The 17,838-nt window shown below is 43.3% G+C and overlaps 2 protein-coding genes across 10 annotated transcripts in view; both read right to left on the bottom strand.

Annotated features, from left to right (window-relative positions):
• LOC129817639 (kinase D-interacting substrate of 220 kDa B) overlaps positions 1-11,661 on the bottom strand; it is a 58,971-nt gene extending 47,310 nt beyond the window's left edge. For 6 of the 9 annotated variants that reach the window (XM_055873079.1, XM_055873082.1, XM_055873085.1 and 3 more), the window contains exons 1-11: positions 11,484-11,661; positions 5,602-5,766; positions 5,171-5,269; positions 4,870-4,968; positions 2,898-2,996; positions 2,630-2,731; positions 2,389-2,487; positions 1,404-1,601; positions 1,211-1,309; positions 776-874; positions 553-651 (exon numbers count right to left, since the gene is read on the bottom strand). In XM_055873079.1, the coding sequence (XP_055729054.1) occupies positions 553-651; positions 776-874; positions 1,211-1,309; positions 1,404-1,601; positions 2,389-2,487; positions 2,630-2,731; positions 2,898-2,996; positions 4,870-4,968; positions 5,171-5,269; positions 5,602-5,733 (1,125 nt within the window). In that variant the 5' untranslated portion in view covers positions 5,734-5,766; positions 11,484-11,661. Of the gene's footprint in view, positions 1-552; positions 652-775; positions 875-1,210; positions 1,310-1,403; positions 1,602-2,388; positions 2,488-2,629; positions 2,732-2,897; positions 2,997-4,869; positions 4,969-5,170; positions 5,270-5,601; positions 5,767-8,119; positions 8,228-11,483 lie in introns of those variants that run through there. The other 3 variants (XM_055873086.1, XM_055873087.1, XM_055873080.1) reach the window with 2 other exon arrangements.
• An 800-nt stretch (positions 11,662-12,461) lies between these two features.
• LOC129817640 (lysophospholipid acyltransferase 2-like) overlaps positions 12,462-17,838 on the bottom strand; it is a 104,834-nt gene continuing 99,457 nt past the window's right edge. The window contains exons 11-13 of the mRNA XM_055873089.1: positions 17,029-17,161; positions 16,233-16,384; positions 12,462-15,642 (exon numbers count right to left, since the gene is read on the bottom strand). Of these exons, the coding sequence (XP_055729064.1) occupies positions 15,486-15,642; positions 16,233-16,384; positions 17,029-17,161 (442 nt within the window). The 3' untranslated portion in view covers positions 12,462-15,485. The remainder of the gene's footprint in view (positions 15,643-16,232; positions 16,385-17,028; positions 17,162-17,838) is intronic.

The raw sequence follows: 17,838 nt of genomic DNA, 5'->3' as shown, positions 1-17,838 counted from the left end.
GGGCTCCTTCCCTTCATCTACACTGATTGACATCAATTAGGGATCATAGACTGACCAGGTGAAAACTATGTCATGGAAAGAGCATGTTTTGTACACTCCGTGAAAATATTTAAGCAATAAGGCCAGAGGAGGTGTGGTATATGGCCAATATACCAAGGCTAAGGGCTGTTCTTATGCATGACGCAACATGGAGTGTATATTGTCCATATATCACAAACCCCCAAGGTGACTTATTGCTATTATAAAACGGGCTACCAACGTAATTAGTGCAGTAAAAATAAATGTTTTGTCACACCCGTGATATACCACAGCTGTCAGCCAATCAGCATTCAGGGCTCAAACCACCCAGTTTATAATGTTAAGTAACCAAGCCGAGCTGTACTAGACTGGCCTGGTTACGCGTCCACCATAGTTTCTGGAACCGTGCTGGAAAGGACAATGTGGATAGAAAATACCCAAGCCAGTACAGTATGTCAGCCAATCAGCATTCAGGGCTCGAACCACCCAGTTTATAAAATGCTTTAAATGGGTATAGACGTAAAAGAGGTATACCTTGTCCACAGCAGACACCTTGGCTCCTTTGTCCAGCAGAAGCTCCACTATGTCAATGTTCCTCATCTTAGTAGCTTTGATCAGAGGGCTCTCTAAATCCTGACACCAGGACACATAAAAACAGGTGAGAAAGCCGTTTAAATAGAATAGAATAGAATGTGTGTGTGTGCGTCTGGTGATAGTTGAGATATGGTTAGATTTACTGTAAGGTGTTTTCTCTCACCTTGGTGCAGGTCTCTGTGTCGGGGTTGCACTGGAGGATATCTCTCACCATGGTGGCGTTGCCTTTCTCCACAGCCCAGTACAGGGCTGTCTTGTTGTCCTGCAGAAGGTGAGGTGGATTGCATTTACTGTCATCAATAATGTAGTATTGAATGTCTGTGTCCCTATCCCCTATATAGTGCACTCATTTTCATCAGAGCCCTATGGGCCCTGGTCAAAAGTGGTGCACTATTCACGCAGTAGAGTAACATTTGGGACACAAGTTATGGGTCTCTGTAGCTCAGTTGGTAGAGCATGATGCTTGCAATGCCAGGATAGTGGGTTCAATTAAATGTGTGCATGCATGACTGTAAATCACTTAGGATAAAAGCATCTGCTAAATGGCATACATACACACATATATTATATATAAGTAGTCAGGCGTCAGACTCCCTACCTGTCCTCTGATGTCTATGTCAGCATATTTGTGCAGCAGAGCCCTCACTATCTCCACATGTCCTCCTCTCACTGCTCCGATAAGCACCGTGTCTCCACTCTGTACAACACAGGTCAGCACACAGTTTACACTACATCCACATCTCAATACAGCACTTATAATCCACAATCTGTGTGTGCGCTCCCTTGCCCACCCTGTCTGGTATGTTGACGTAGGTGCCAGCATCCAGCAAGTCCTGTACTATCTCAGTATAGCCCTCCTTGGCCGCGATCATCAGGGCTGTGTTGCCGTCCTTGTCTGTCATGTTGACGTTAGGGTTCCTCTTCAGAAGCTCCTTCACCACCTCAGGGAAACCTCCCTTCACTGCCACGATCAGAGCTGTCATCGAGTTCTACAAGGGGGAGGGAGAAGATTGGAGGAAGATGTAGAGAAACAGAAGTACAGAGCCTTTCTCTATGACTTTAGACAGGTGATATCAGAGTGAGAGGTGTAGACTGCAGAACAACAATGTTAATTAACATTTCTGTTCATTAAAATGTCTGTTCATTAGAATGTCTGTTCATTAGAATGTCTGTTCATTAGAATGTCTGTTCATTAGAATGTCTGTTCATTAGAATGTCTGTTCATTAGAATATCTGTTCATTAGAATATCTGTTCATTAGAATATCTGTTCATTAGAATGTCTGTTCATTAGAATATCTGTTCATTAGAATGTCTGTTCATTAGAATATCTGTTCATTAGAATATCTGTTCATTAGAATATCTCTTCATTAGAATATCTCTTCATTAGAATGTCTGTTTATTAGAATGTCTGTTCATTAGAATATCTGTTCATTAGAATGTCTCTTCATTAACATTTCTGTTCATTAACATGATATTGGGCGCCTCCCGGGTGGCGCAGTGGTCTAGGGCTGGGTTCGCGCCCAGGCTGGGCTGGGTTCGCGCCCAGGCTCTGTCGCAGCCGGCCGCAACCGGGAGGTCCGTGGGACGACGCACAATTGGCATAGCGTCGTCCGGGTTAGGGAGGGTTTGGCCGGTAGGGATATGCTTGTCTCAGTATGTAAAATGTAATAAAATGTATGCACTCTACTGTAAGTCGCTCTGGATAAGAGCGTCTGCTAAATGACTAAAATGTAAATGTAAATGTAATATTGTATTTCTGTGGCGTAGAGACATACCGCCCCCTCCTGGTCGACATCGGCTCCATTCTCCAGCAGGTGCATCACACAGTCAAAATTGCCCTTCCTGGCTGCCCAGATCAGAGGGGTGGTACCATACTGAGAGAAAAAGACACACAGGGTTATCCATACTGGCACAGGTCCCCATTTCTGGCCAAACTGGGGCACCACTAACCCAGTGGGCCATCGTTAACCCAAAGGTTGGCATTGCCCAGCCATGCGTCCCAATCAGTTGTCTCACCTTGTCAGAGCAGTTGACCTTGGCTCCGTTCTCCAGCAAGACCTGGACGATCTCAGCATGACCTCTGCCTGCTGCCCAGATGATGGGGTACACACTGTATTGCTGATGAGGAAGACAGAGTCAGAGGCACTTAGTCAATGGCTGGATAGATGGGGTTGTGACGTACTGCATCTCCTTAGCCATGAGGGTTTATGAATGACAGGTATAGGAACGTCATTACCCGTGTGAGGAATACGTCATGAATAGGTATTTGATTGACTGCCATTACCTGCCCAGTAGTGTTGGGGTTGGCTCCGTTCTCAAGGAGAACCTCGGTTACCTCCACGCGGCCTTTATAGGCAGCCCACATGAGGGCCGTCCAGCCTCCCTGCAGAACAACATCAATTACTGTACACAAACACAATCCTGCACACATTACAGTACCTTCAAGGCTTTGCATGCAAAAACATTACAAGCATAGCCTGTACATTGATTAGCTCTGTGTTTTTATTGAAAACACTAACTGAAGTGGACTGGGACAAGCATACAAATCAAGTTCATACAATCACCAAAACATTATAGCTTATTACTGATTGTGGCCAGTTGAACTGATTGAGTGTCTCGGCATGTTCCTGTGCTCTATGTAAGCGTTGCTGAGATAGGACTGTACAGTATAATATACAGTACTAGTCAAAAGTTGGCACACCTACTCATTCAAGGGTTTTTCTTTATTTGTACTATTTTCTACATTGTAGTATAATAGTGAAGACATCAAAACTATGAAATAACACACATGGAATCATGTAGTAACAAATCAAAATATATTTTATAATTGAGATTCTTAAGTAGCCACCCTTTGCCTTGATGACAGCTTGCACTCTTGGCATTCTCTCAACCAGCTTCATGAGGTAATCACCTGGAATGCTTGTCCAACACTTGAAGGAGTTCCCACATATGCTGAGCACTTTATAGCTGCTTTTTCTTCACTCTGCGGTCCAACTCGTCCCAAACCATCTCAAATTGGGTTGAGATCGGGTGATTGTGGAGGCCAGGTCATCTGATGCAGCACTCCATCACTCTCCTTCTTGGTCAAATAGCCCTTACACAGCCTGGAGGTGTGTTGGGTCATTGTCCTGTTGAAAAATAAATGATATTCCCACTAAGCGCAAACCAGTTGGGATGGCGTATCGCTGCTGAATGCTGTGGTAGCCATGCTGGAATTCTAAATAAATCACAGACAGTGTCACCAGGAAAGTACCCCCACACCTCTTCCTCCATGCTTCACGGTGGGAACCACACATGCAGAGATTATCCGTTCACCTACTCTGCGTCTCACAAAGACACAACGGTTGGAACCAAAACTCTCATCAGACTCATCAGACCAAAGGACAGATTTCCACCGGTCTAATGTCCATTGCTCGTGTTTCTTGGCCAAACAAGTCTCTTCTTCTTCTTGTTGCTGTCCTTTAGTAGTGGTTTCTATGCAGCAATTCGACCATGAAGGCCTGATTCACGTGGTCTGCTCTGAACAGTTGATGTTGAGATGTGTCCGTTACTTGAACTCTATGAGGCATTTATTTGGGCTGCAATCTGTTAACCCTAATTAACATATCCTCTGCAGAGGTAACTCTGGGTCATCCTTTTGTGCGGCGGTCCTCATGAGAGCCAGTTTCAACATAGCGCTTGATGGTTTTTGCGACTGCACTTGAAGAAACTTCCAAAGTTCTTGAAATTTTCCGGATTGACTGACCTTCATGTTAAAGTAATGATAGACTGTCGTTTCTCTTTGCTTATTTTAGCTGTTCTTGACATAATATGGACTTGGTCTTTTATCAAATAGGGCTATCTTCTGTATACCAACGCTACCTTGTCACAACACAACTGATTGGCTAAAACGCATTAAGAAGGAAAGAAATTCCACAAATTAACAAGGCACACCTGTTAATTGAAATGCATTCTAGGTGACTACCTCATGAAGCTGGTTGAGAGAATGCCAAGAGTGTGCAAAGCTGTCCTCAAGGCAAAGGGTGGCTACTTTGAAGAATCTCAAATATAAAATATATTTTGATATGTTTAACACTTTTGTTTACTACATGATTCCATATGTGTTATTTCATAGTTTTGATGTCTTCACTATTATTCTAAATGTTGAAAATAGTAAAAATAAAGAAAAATCCTGGAATCACTGGTACTGTAGCTAATTAAACCACCAAAACACTGCTATTACTTCGGGGTTGTGGCCAATCAAACAGGTATCTCACCATGTCTCGGTGCTCTATGTAAGCACTGCTTTCTAACAGCTCCTTCACCACCTCTACATGGCCTTCCTTAGCAGCACAGATCAGAGCAGACCAGCAGTCCTGAGGGAGAGAGAATAGCACATCACACCGGTCACCATGGAGACAACGCTGACTACCGTTACCATGGAGACATCAGGCAGAGTTCACAATGATTGGCACATTCACAATGATTGTTATAATGAAGTCAATGTCTTCATAATAGGCTAGGCCTTGAAATTAACGGGAACAAAGACGGAGAGGGTTTATGATCCATCTCTCATACCACATCATCCAGGTTAACATTGGCTCCTCTCCTGATGAGCTCCTGTACAATCTCAATACTACCCTGCTCCGAAGCCAACATCAGGGGTGTCTGACCATTCTGTTAGGGAGGGAGAAAAATGCATGTATTTTGAAAGACATACTAGAAACACAATGAACGATATTTCTTTGCACAATAATAGACCCAATCTTCCCATTTATTTTCAACATACGCTTCTCTAAGCTATATTTTACCTTTATTAGATGGTGTCCCCCAAATGGCACCCTATTCTTTATACAGGGCACTACTTTTGAACAGGGCCCATTGTGCTCTGATCAATAGTAGCACACTATATAGGGGATAGGGTGCCATTTTGGGATGCAACATATATATAATAACTACAGATAGATTAGTATACCTGTAGGCCTATTAGATAGTATGAGGATACTCACGTCACTCCTGCCGTCCACCTCCTTGAACTTGTCCAGGTGGGCCTTGAGCGCTGCCAGGTTCTCCTCCTCCACGTAGCTGAAGAGGTTCTGGATGGCCAGAGTGGTCATCTTAATGGAGGTGGTGGTGTCCATGGCTGCAGCTACTTCCCCTCACCACCACAGCACCTACATGGGGAGAGATCATAGAAATAGAACGCTTTACAAAATTTTTACCTATGGCATGGGTACACACAAAATGGCTGCCAAACCACACATTGTGGCATCACTGACTTGATTGGGGATTCCGTTCTACTCACCCTAGTTCTGTGGGAGAGATACAGGACAGAAGGGATGTTAGGGTGGGATAACATTGGTGGGAAGGCATGGGATGCTAACAGTGTAATAAACACTTTATAACAGCAAAAAACATGCTTTGCCGCACTAGTTATAGGCTAACTTTCATTTATAAAAGGCTAGGTTATGCTATATTTGGAGTTGGATTAAAAAGCAGTGTGAAACAGTGAATGTGTGAGAAGAGCTAGAACAGAGGACATAGCCTAGTTATCTGACTCTGGCAACCAGCAAGTGGGTCGACTACTGTGTGCGTGTCGGTCGACTCACTCCAGTGCTATCTGGCTCCTGCAGCACAGGGGGCCTGGGCCTAGGCCTAGCTATCTCCTGACATTTAAAGAACATCAGACTCAGAGAATTAAGCCAGCGCCAGATTTCAATGGGCCACTCACTCACTGCTTTGGTGACAGGATTGTTACCCAGGCAGGCAGCCACAGCAGCAAGAGTTGAAAGATATATTTGCTTGGTTTATTAAAGTCCTCCTGGCTGCTATCATCGTCTGACATATACAGTATTTATTTTCTCACTCAGAGAATAGCCTCTTCTTGGCAATGCTTGTGTACACACAGTCTTCATATTTTACAGGCACACAAAATGGCAGCTAGTCTAATTTGTTTTTTTAGTCTTCTCAAAGCATGTGCTTTGCTGTTATTGGCGCTAGGTTATATAAAGTGCTATTGCATTGTAATAATTACCCATTTGTTTATGGCATAGTTAAAAAATTTATTTTAGCCTAGGTCATACTATAAATTCATAGGTAAACACCAATGGCATAAAAATACAACCAAAAATGTATTGCAAAGAATTAAGCAATAAGGCACGAGAGGGTGTGGTATATGGCCAATATACCACAGCTAAGGGCTGTTCTTATGTACGATTGTAATGAATTTCCTCCTCCTCTTCATCCGAAGAGGAGGAGCAGGGATTCGACCAAAACGCAGCGTTGTGAAATGACATAATGATTTATTGCAAGACGAAGACAGACACGAAATACACTTAATAATTTACAAAATAACAAAACAAATATAGACTGACCTGAACGTAAGAACTTACATGTAACGAAGAACGCACGAACCGGAAAAACAGACTACACAAAAGAACGAACGTACAAACAAACCGAGACAGTCCCGTGTGGCGCGACAAACACAGACACAGGAGACAACCACCCACAACAATCAATGTGAAAACACCTACCTGAATATGGCTCTCAATCAGAGGAAATGAAAACCACCTGCCTCTAATTGAGAGCCATATCAGGTCACCCTTAAACCAACATAGAAACACATAACATAGACTACCCACCCAAACTCACGCCCTGACCGTCAAACACATACAAAATAACAGAAAACCGGTCAGGAACGTGACAACGATGCAACATGGAGTGCCTGGATACAGCCATTAGCCGTGGAATATAGGCCAAATACCACAAACCCCCAAGGTGCCTTATTGCTAATATAAAACAGGTTACCAACGTAATTAGAGCAGTAAAAATAAATGTTTTGTCATACCCGTGGTATACGGTCTGATATTCCATGGCTGTCAGCCAATCAGCATTCAGGGCTCTAACCACCCAGTTTATAATCACATATTTACAACTATTCACACAGGCTCTTTGAGACAGATTTATAGACTAGGTAGCTAAGTGATGTCTACCTGTAACCATTAACTCAAGTTTATTAATCATCATCCATAATGTGTTTCTCCAGAAAACTGGCCAGTTTTAGTACAGTAACTACATTCCTATCCAACACAATACAAGCGCAGACAATATAAGCTTACAATTCATTCAGTCAGCCAGCCAAGCCTATGACCTTAACATGGGTGTGGGCGTTGGTCAGTCAAGCCACAAAAACAAACCCCTTCTGTGTGACATGAAAAGAATGACTAGATTAAGCAGCCTGGTCCTGCCGGCAGGCTGACAGCCAGTTAAAAGCATTCCTTCCATCCCCACAGAGCAGAGTGCAGCACAAGCCCTCCAGCATTCCACCCCACGTCACTCACTACCTATTGCAGCAACAGAAACACAACAGCTGAAAGCAGCCACAAAGAATAGAAAGTGGAGGCGAGGCAGCTAAGCATCAAAACACATCGCCGTGCTGCACTGCTGTCAACGCCATTAACCTGTCGGCTGTCGCATACAGACAGGACATGGCGCAATTATTACACTGACACAACCGAGCAAACTTACCTATGGGATTAATACTGTTCTCTCTGTGGGTTGTTTTTGCCTGCTGTCTCTTCGCTCTGTAATTTATGCCTCCACATACACTGGTCCTGGCCAGCCTTATTGACTAGGCTATTCCCCCTGGCTGTGGCTGCTGATATTGAATTATGCATGAGGATGAGGTACCACCCAGCCTCTCTGGCACAGGCTCAGAGGACAGGAAACAGTGGAGAAAAACAGGCTCAATATAGGCCAGCAGCACCACTGACCTAGAGACTAATATCAAAAGTATTTTATTAAGCCCTTATTACATCAGCAGTTAGTAACTTCATTAATATGATGTAGGCCTAGTATGAGGAGGGTTGGAACCTGACCGTCCCTTCTATCTGTGGTATGCAACAAATATAGGCCTAGATGGAACAGCTATAGTACAGTATCTGTGGTATGCAACAAATATAAAAGGGATAAGTAGACTAGGCTATAGGTCAAAATCTGGAACTGCTGCAGTGTCTCTGCTGTCTGTTCAGACTGGGCTACATCTATTTATGTGTTGTGCTTCTCTGTACCAAAGCAAAAGTACTGAAAAATAAACATACAGAAATTACATCTGTGCAAGCTTGGTTGTTGCTGACTAAACTCAACTCCATGATTTACAATGTTGTTGAGCGGCAACTAGTGTGGGCGGACTGGAGAGCCGACGTCACAAAGTATTTATTTCAGCACCCAAAGAATAGCCCACAGTTACACAGAACAATGTAGCGTGTAATTGCGGGCAATTCTTTGGGTGCTGAAATCATTTTTTATTTTTTTACTTCATTGTATGTGATATCAGAACTCCAGTCCGCACACCCTGGTCAGCTCTCAACTCCATCGTAAATCGTGGAGTTGAGTTTAGTCGGCTAGCTCAAATAATAATGCAAGGTTTTTAAATGTGGGATTTACATCAAAATGATGCATAGTTTATGCATACTAAGTGTGTGCAGTGACACCGCTTGTTGCTTTGATACGATGCATTAGATTAGGCTACACCATCATCAGTCATCACCATCAGGATGTAGAAAGAAATGACTTGTTCAACCAATAGGGGCTGCTACCAATCATTGCCTGCTACTAGCTACCTACAAGAAAAGGTTGTAATTGCGGCACGCAATTCAGGGCGTTCCTGTATGTGGGCATTCCTGAATATGCAGGAACCCCTCTTTATATACTACATGGCCAAAAGTATGTGACCTGCTCGTCGAACATCTCATCCCAAAATCACAGACATTAATATGGACTCGGTAACCTCCTTTGCTGCTATAACAGCATCCACTCTTCTGGGAAGGCTTTCCACTAGATGTTGGAACATTGCTGCGGGGACTTGCTTCCATTCAGCCACAAGAGCATTAGTGAGGTCGGGCACTGATGTTGGGCAATTAGGCCTGGCTCGCAGTTGGCGCTCCTATTCATCCCAAAGATGTTCAATAGGGTTGAGGTCAGGGCTCTATTTTTTATTTTATTTAACTAGGCAATTCAGTTGAGAACAAATTCTTATTTTACAATGACGGCCTATCCCGGCCAAACCATCCCCTAACCCGGACGACGCTGGGCCATTTGTGCGCTGCTCAATTGTACTCCTGATCACGGCCGATTGTGATACAGCCCAGGATCGAACCAGGGTATGTAGTGAAGCCTCTAGCATTGAGATGCAGAGCCTTAGACCGCTGCGCCACTCGGGAGGAGGCCAGTCAAGTTCTTCCACAACAATCTCGACAAACCATGTCTGTATGGACCTTGCTTTGTGCACTTGGGCATTGTCATGCTGAAACAGGAAAGGGCCTTCCCCAAGCTGTTGCCACAAAGTTGGAAGCACAGAATTGTCTAGAATGTCATTGTATGCTGTGACGTTAAGATTTCCCTTCACTGGAACTAAGGGGCCTAGCCCAAACAGTGAAAAACAGTCCCAGACCATTATTCCTCCTCCACAAAACTTTACAGTTGACACTATGCATTGGGGAAGGTAGCTTTCTACTGGATCCACCAAAACCCCAGATTTGTCCGTCGGACTGCGAGATGGTGAAGCGTGATTCATCACTCCAAAGAACACGTTTCCACTGCTCCAGAGTCCAATGGCGGTGAGCTTTACATCACACCAGCCAACGCTTGGGCTGGTGTACGGCTGCACGGCCATGGAAACCCATTTCATAAAGCTCCAGACGAAAAGTTATTGTGGTGACGTTGCTTCCAGAGGCAGTTTGGAATTCGGGAGTAAGTTTTGCAATCGAGGGCAGCACTCGACAGTCCCGTTCTGTGAGCTTGTGTAGCCTACCACTTCGAGGCTGAGCCGTTGTTGTTCCTAGACGTTTCCACTTCACAATAACAGCACTTACAGTTGACTAGGGCAGCTCTAGCTGGGCAGAAATTTGACGAACTGACTTGTTGGAAAGTTGGTATCCTACGACGGTGCCATGTTGAAAATCACTGAGCTCTTCAGTAAGGCCATTCTACTGCCAATGTTTGTCTATGGAGATTGCATGGCTGTGTGCTCGATTTTATACACCTGTCAGCAATGTGTGTGGCTGAAATAGCCTAATATTTACTTTTGTATATATAGTTTACTTCTATCAGTCAATTTTTAAGCTAGGACTGGAGGGAGGCATGGGCAGTACAGTAAGTGGCATTAATGCCCAATACAGTTGGATGCCAGCCGCCAATAAACCCCACAGAAGAAAGGGCAGGGGTGACAACGGTAGCTAGCTAGCTGTACACAGGTAGACAGTGTCCTTCGCCCCCGCCTGTCAGGCACGGTTTTCCTGCAGTTCTGTTAACAACGGAGTTCATGCAGGAACCAATGGGATGCTCGAGGGTAGGCGTTCCTGCAGGTGAAGGAATGCCCACATGCAGGAACGCCCAGAATTGTGGGCTGCACTTTCACACTATCGAGCTACAACGTAACAAGCGGACAACCTTGGTACCGTTACAGTAGCTAGCAAGTGAATAATAAGGTAGCTAGCTCATTTCAATTTCCAACAACATTAAGATCTAGCTCGCAGCTATTTATTTGGCTTGCCATATCGAATGTTAACTAAACCATCGACTGTCAGCTAGCTTAACGTTAGATCGCACGAGATATCACATCTTCTGAAATAAAAATAATAATATGTCCGTGCCTGACTGCGACCATTATTGATTGCAGTATTTTGAATAAATGGAAATGATCGTAATTAGTTGATAACATTTGTTTAAAAGCAAATATGACATTTGCTAGACGACTGCAGTTGCTAACGTTAGCAAGCAGAGTCAGACAATAACATTCAGATATGCTCGAGCTGTCAATCAAACGTCATCTATCAATGGAGGACACATTTCGATGCTTATACGTGAGAAACAGCAATTCACAGTGACATACCTTTTAATAAAACGAATATAAATATTCCACACTTCGGTGTAGTCTTCTCAATCCTCGATTTATATGCGTGTAGTGCTCACAGGCTAGTCCCCATCCTCGACAACAGCCATTTTAGTGGACCAGAAAAACACAGCGCTTACTAGGGTGTCTTCCTCCCCGCTGTCGGTCAAATCATCTTCTCCCCGCCTACAAACTGTGACGTGTGGAGCTTTGAGATGCTGGGTTTACTAGGCTACTAAATTACTGTACAAGTTGAATTTGCCATTGCCGAAAACTGCAACGTTAGTAATTATATTTTATTAACGGACTAGAAAATATTGTGAATGTAATAATATTGTGAACTCTTAATTTGCAAAGGAGCTGATGTTGTGTTGAGGAAAATAATGTTTCAAAACCCTTTTGCCAGGCTGACTAATAATTATTGTATGGTAGGTCAAAGTCCAGCATTTTATGAGGAGAGTAAAGGGCAGGTGCTGAGCTGTTATTGCTGGGGTGGTGTATAGGCCCATTCCACCACCAGAAATATTCAATGCCATCTAATAATATGCACTGCTTATGACACAGAGGCAGGTGCCTGTGCAAGCTATAGGCCTACTCCCTTGGGGTATGAAGCCAAGGTAACATATTTCCAAGCTCTGACTCACAGTTTACATGAGTATTCTACAGTGGCCTATGTGAGGAAGGACTAGCCTACTTCACACCATTCAAACAATGCTGTCAGGGCTTAAACAAATATGGTTTCCGAACAAATAATGACCTTGACTTGTAAATTAAGCCATGTAGGTTGTGAGTCAGTTTTTTTTGTCATGTGCTTCTCAGCATGCTGGTTTCTCCTGTGTAATCTAGACCACTGGCCGTCTCTCTCCCTCGCTGTCAAACCTACAGCATATGGTAGCAATTGAGCATGGGGACAAACAATGTAATAGGAACAACTAAACCAGTCATTCACCTTTTACATGTCACACTTACTTTGTCAAGTTCCAAAAAGATCCATCTTTTAATCACATAATATACAAAAACAAACCATCCAGATGAACAATTAGCAGGGTTGGCTGCTCGGGACTATGATGAGCATTCCATTCTCTTTGCTCCAGAGCCTCAAGCAAAGGTTTCTTACAATGACCATATTTACCTAAACGTACAATCGACTCAAGAATAAAGTAGGTTTAGTTTTCACTTCCCCTCGTAATGAAAATAGAATCAGAACGGTCTGAAGAAGCACAGTCTATAAATACTGTAATTTTGTCCCTTTCACCTCCAGCTCAACATGATCCTATGTTAATTATCCTACCTTTCCACCTTTGTCGAACATACCACGAGTCCATTAGAATCACATAAATAACAAGTACATGAAATGACAAAATGTACCTCTACACATGGAAATACTAGACCATCTCCCCTCTCACACTGCTCACACACAATTCATGAATAAGGGGTTAGTAGCTACTCTCACAGCATGGAATTACCTGCTAAATGAGCTTAGGTGACTGATTTAAATCATCATTGATACATTCCCTAATAATCCCTCAATGGTTTCTTTCTCTATTCAACCATTATTTTCAGATTTTGATTGTGTCAAACCGTTATATAATAACAACACACAATGACATTCAACAGAAAACAGAAGTGACATTGAAGTGAGCCAATAATATCACCCAGTAAAAGCAAACAATCCAGAGTAAGTCCATGGGTGTTGCCCAAATGGCACCCTATTCCCTGTATAGTGCACTACTTTGACCAGGGACTATAGGGCTCTGGTCAGAAGAAGTGTACTACTTACTGTATGTAGGAAAAGGGGTGTAATTCGGGAAATCTTCCCTGTTGAGACCATGAATCATCATACTGTAGGGTGTCCAATCCAAAATGCATATTTTGACCAATGGGTAAAATACACTGAACAAAAATATAACTTCATCATGTAAAGTGTTGGTCCCATGTTTCATGAGCTGAAATAAAAGTTCCATACACACAAAAAGCTTATTTCTCAAAAATGTTGGGCACACATTTCTTTGCATCCCTGTTAGTCAGCATTTCTCCTTTGCCAAGATAATCCATTTACCTGACAGGTGTGGCATATCAGAAGCTGATTAAAAAGCATTATCTTTACACAGGTGCACCTTGTGCTGGGACAATTAAAGGCCACTCTAAATTGTGCAGTTTTGTCACACAACACAATGCTACAGATGTCTCAAGTTTTGGGGGAGTGTGCAATTGGCATGCTGACTGCAGGAATGTCCACCAGTGCTGTTGCCGGAGAATTACATTAAATGTTCATTTGTCTCCCGTAAGCCGCCTCCAAAAATGTTTCAAAGAATTTGGCAGTATGTCCAACCGGCCTTACAACCGCAGACCACGTGTAACCACGGGTCAGGAGTATTTCTGTCTGTGATAAAGCGCTTATGTGGGGAAAAACTAATTCTGATTGGCTGGGTTTGGCTCCCAATTGGTTAGGCCTATGCCCTCGCATGGCTGCGCCCCTGCCCAGTCATGTGAAATCCATAGATTAGGGCCTAATTCATTTATTTCAATAGACTGATTTCCTTATATGAACAGTAACTCAGTAAAATCTTTGAAATTGATGCATATTGCATTCATATTTTTCTTCAGTATAATATGAATTGTGTAAATACGCCTCCAAGAGAACCAATGGTCCAAACCTCATGCCTCTAAAAATTAGGGTGACTAAATCAATGGAGGCCAAGGGAGGGGGGGGTCAAAAATCGGAAAAAATGCATTCCGTCAACTAGGCTTGGATGTTGTTGAATTAAGGCAAACTGCATTCCGTCAACTAGGCTTTCTTCTTGAATCCGGAGGACATGAAACAATATAGAGGTAAGATAGATATAGATATTAAGACATGACATGTAGTATTTTCATATTTTAGTATACGCTTTTCATATTAATGCCAAAATCCTGTCCTTTATCGAAGATTTCTTTCAAAAGCAAGCATATCTCTGAAATGTCAACGGAGCACTGAGCGTATACCAAGCTTTTTCTTTTAAAATAATTTTACATTTAACTCAGCTTGTGTCATGCTAATTTTGCTTTTTGTGACCCGCGGAAACAACTTTGAAGACGAGGACCACAAAAAGTAAAATCTTCAAAAGTGATGAGAAATCTGCACCGCTATGTCAACAGAGTTCGGTGTTTATTATCATATTAGGTAACAAAATCTGACTTTTTTGGCTATAATGTTAATGATATGAAAGCGAAAGTCCCCACGATTCAGAACATGAATAATCATATTGGTATTGGTCAAATGTATTTAATAACATAAGGAAGTTAAATTTCATCACCAAAGCGTGTTTTTTTTCACCCACTTCTGGGCAGAGGGGTTGGACACCCTACATATTTTGTGAAAAGACCTCAAGGACACCATCTTGTTTTCCTTCTCTTTTAATTCTTGTGTCCTAATTTCCTGTATCTTTGCTTTTTACCTTGACTATAACACCATTCCACTCCACCACTCCACTCTCTCTCACCTGATCCTAAAACCTGTTCACCTTGAGTGAGAAACACCGCACACACAATAATATCCAATTTGAGGAGGATACACAAAAGCTTAAAAAAAACTGGGTGGAGAAAGAGACAAAGATTATAAGGCAAGTTTGCATACTCCCATACTACAGTAACAGTACAATACTGGCATTTCATCATCGATTCGGGACCCCTCCATCCCACTGAGCCACAGCCAATAGTCCTCATAATACAGTAGGGGGCTGCATCCAAATCAAATCAAATTTTATTGGCACCCTATTCACTTTCTAGTGCACTACTTTTGACCATGGCCCATAGGGCTCTGGTCAAAAGTAGTGCACTAAATAGGTAAATCACAAAGCTTTCAGTCCATCCATCCCTTCTCACGTGAACAAATGAGAATTGTCATCCCACTCCAAAACACAGCTTGGACAGTCTCGCTCTCTAATAATGTGTTGGACAGTCCCTGCAGTCCTTGGTGCTAGTCTCTGTGTGTGTGCACCGCTACTGGTCTCCGAATCTGCTTCATGTGGCTTTGGTCTTCTGGTTGCAGTGGCCATCTGTGGAGGTGGAGTCCTGGTGGGAGAGGACGGGAGCTTCCTTCAGGCGCAGGTGTCGGGGCTTGACTGGCAGTGCTACGGCCAGGAGGACACAGCCGATGTGGACACTGAAGTACCAGGACCTGGGGACAGAGGCGAGAGAGGATGATTTAGGGATCAATATCAGAATCAGAAAACCTTATTGACATGCAACAAGTGTTGCTGGGACTTTCTCTTGGTGTTGTACACATTTTTCATCAACAACCAGGCACACAACAAGTTCATTCAACTTCTCAGAAAAAGAACAAAAAGCCACTCTAAGTAGAATTATTGTTAACATCAAATGTATTTAATGCCCTTGATTATTCTCAAAGATCATAAATGAAATATCTCTATAGCTTGCTAGCTCTATTCATATTCTAAATATGAATGTCTGTTTGAGGGACTAACGGCCCTCTACATTTCAGCAACAAATTCTCCTGTTGATCAGAAGTTCAGACAAAAACACAATTCTTCTTGCACTTCCATCCAAGGTAACAAACTATGAATACTTTTTTTTTTACTTGAGTGAGGTGAGGTAAAGTACTGTTCTCTGTATATGTCCCAAATGGCATGCTATTCCCTGTATAATGCACTACTTTTGACCAGAGACATATGGGCCATGGTCAAAAGTCTTGCACCATAAAGGAAATGGGATGCCATTTGGACGTAGACATAGTTTCTGGCCACTCACCTGTAGAACTTCATAGATGGCCCGGCAGACAGCAGCACAAAAGGCACCACAGTGTAACAAATGGCAATCTGGGTGCCCGCCCACGTGATCACATCATACAGTAGCTTGAGTGAAGGCGAGCCCAGGAAGTACGGCCTTACGTTGTGTCTCATCTGGAGAGAAAAAATAATAACCAAAGCAATGAATTCAGAGTAAAATAAGAAGTGAAACAATGAAAATCTAAGTTTACAACAAACGGCCCTTGTAAATCTAAAATATGTTGCACTGCCCTTAACTCTCTCCCTCCCTCGTTTACAGTTACCATATCTAAGACTGTGTCCCAAATGACACCATATTCCCTATATAGTGCATGGGCCCTGGTCAAAAGTAGTGCACTAGGGAATAGCGTGCCATTTGGGACGCAATTTAAGAGTCAAGTAATGCATTTCCAATTGAACTTTCTCTCCCAGCAGCTCATCCACCAGCGGTCGTCTGCCTCAGTGAGTCTCAAAGTGTCTCAGGTGACGCTCCCTTAGCCGGAGTCCTGCCCGGTCTCCTCTCCGTCTGTCTGGCTGGCCTGTTATCTGTGCAGTCCAGCTGGACTCAGGTTGCATCACAAATTTAACCCTATATAGTGCACTACTGTTGACCAGAACCCATAAGGTACCCATAGGGCTCTGGTCAAAAGTAGTGCACTATATAGGGAATAGGGTGCCATTTGGGACTCAGCTTCAGACTCTAATAAATATACTTTATTCAGGCCAGACCTTCAGAGGACAGTGAGTCTCTCTCTCTTTCTCAGAGATACAGTACTCACGGCACGTGCAGCCAGTGTGACCACGATGCCAGTGAGGAAGGTGAGGTAGTATCCAGGGTAGGCTCCGTGCCACATGGCTGACAGAATGAAGGTAGCCGCTGTGGGGTTGTAGGGACAGCGCTCGTAACACACCCTGCACACACACACACAACCAGCCAGTCAAACACAACAGCACAGCAAGACCTCATAATAATCTCTCACTGATAAATCCACTCCAATTTCCTTGTGTACAGACTAGAGTGCACAAAACATTAAGAACACCTGCTCATTCCATGACAGACTGATTAGGTGAATCCAGGTGGAAGCTAAAATCCCTGTAACTTGTTAAATCCACTTCAATCAGTGTAAATGACGAGTAGGAGACAGGTTAAAGAAGGATTTTTAAGCCTTCAGACAATTGAGACATGGATTGTGTATGCCTGCCATTCAGAGGGTGAATGGGCAAGAAAACAATATTTAAGTGCCTTTGAACGGGGTATGGTAGTAGGTACCAGGCGCACCAGTTTGTGTCAAGAACTGCAACGCTGCTGGGTTTTTCACGCTCAACGGTTTCCCGTGGGTATCAAGAATGATCCACTACCCAAAGGACATCCAGCCAACTTGACACAACTGTGGGAAGCATTGGAGTCAACATGGACCACCATCCCTGTGGAATGCTGTCAACACTTTGTAGAGTCCATACCCCGATGAATGGAGGCTGTTCTGAGGGCAATAGGGCGTTCAGCTTAATATTAGGAAGGTGTTCCTAATGTTTGACTCATAGTTTTCTTTGCTAGCTTTGTATCTAAGATAATTGTGTAGCTTTGAGTA

Source organism: Salvelinus fontinalis, chromosome 20, assembly GCF_029448725.1.
Source record: "Salvelinus fontinalis isolate EN_2023a chromosome 20, ASM2944872v1, whole genome shotgun sequence".
Lineage (NCBI taxonomy): Eukaryota > Metazoa > Chordata > Actinopteri > Salmoniformes > Salmonidae > Salvelinus > Salvelinus fontinalis.
This window is presented reverse-complemented; position numbering and strand designations above follow the sequence as displayed.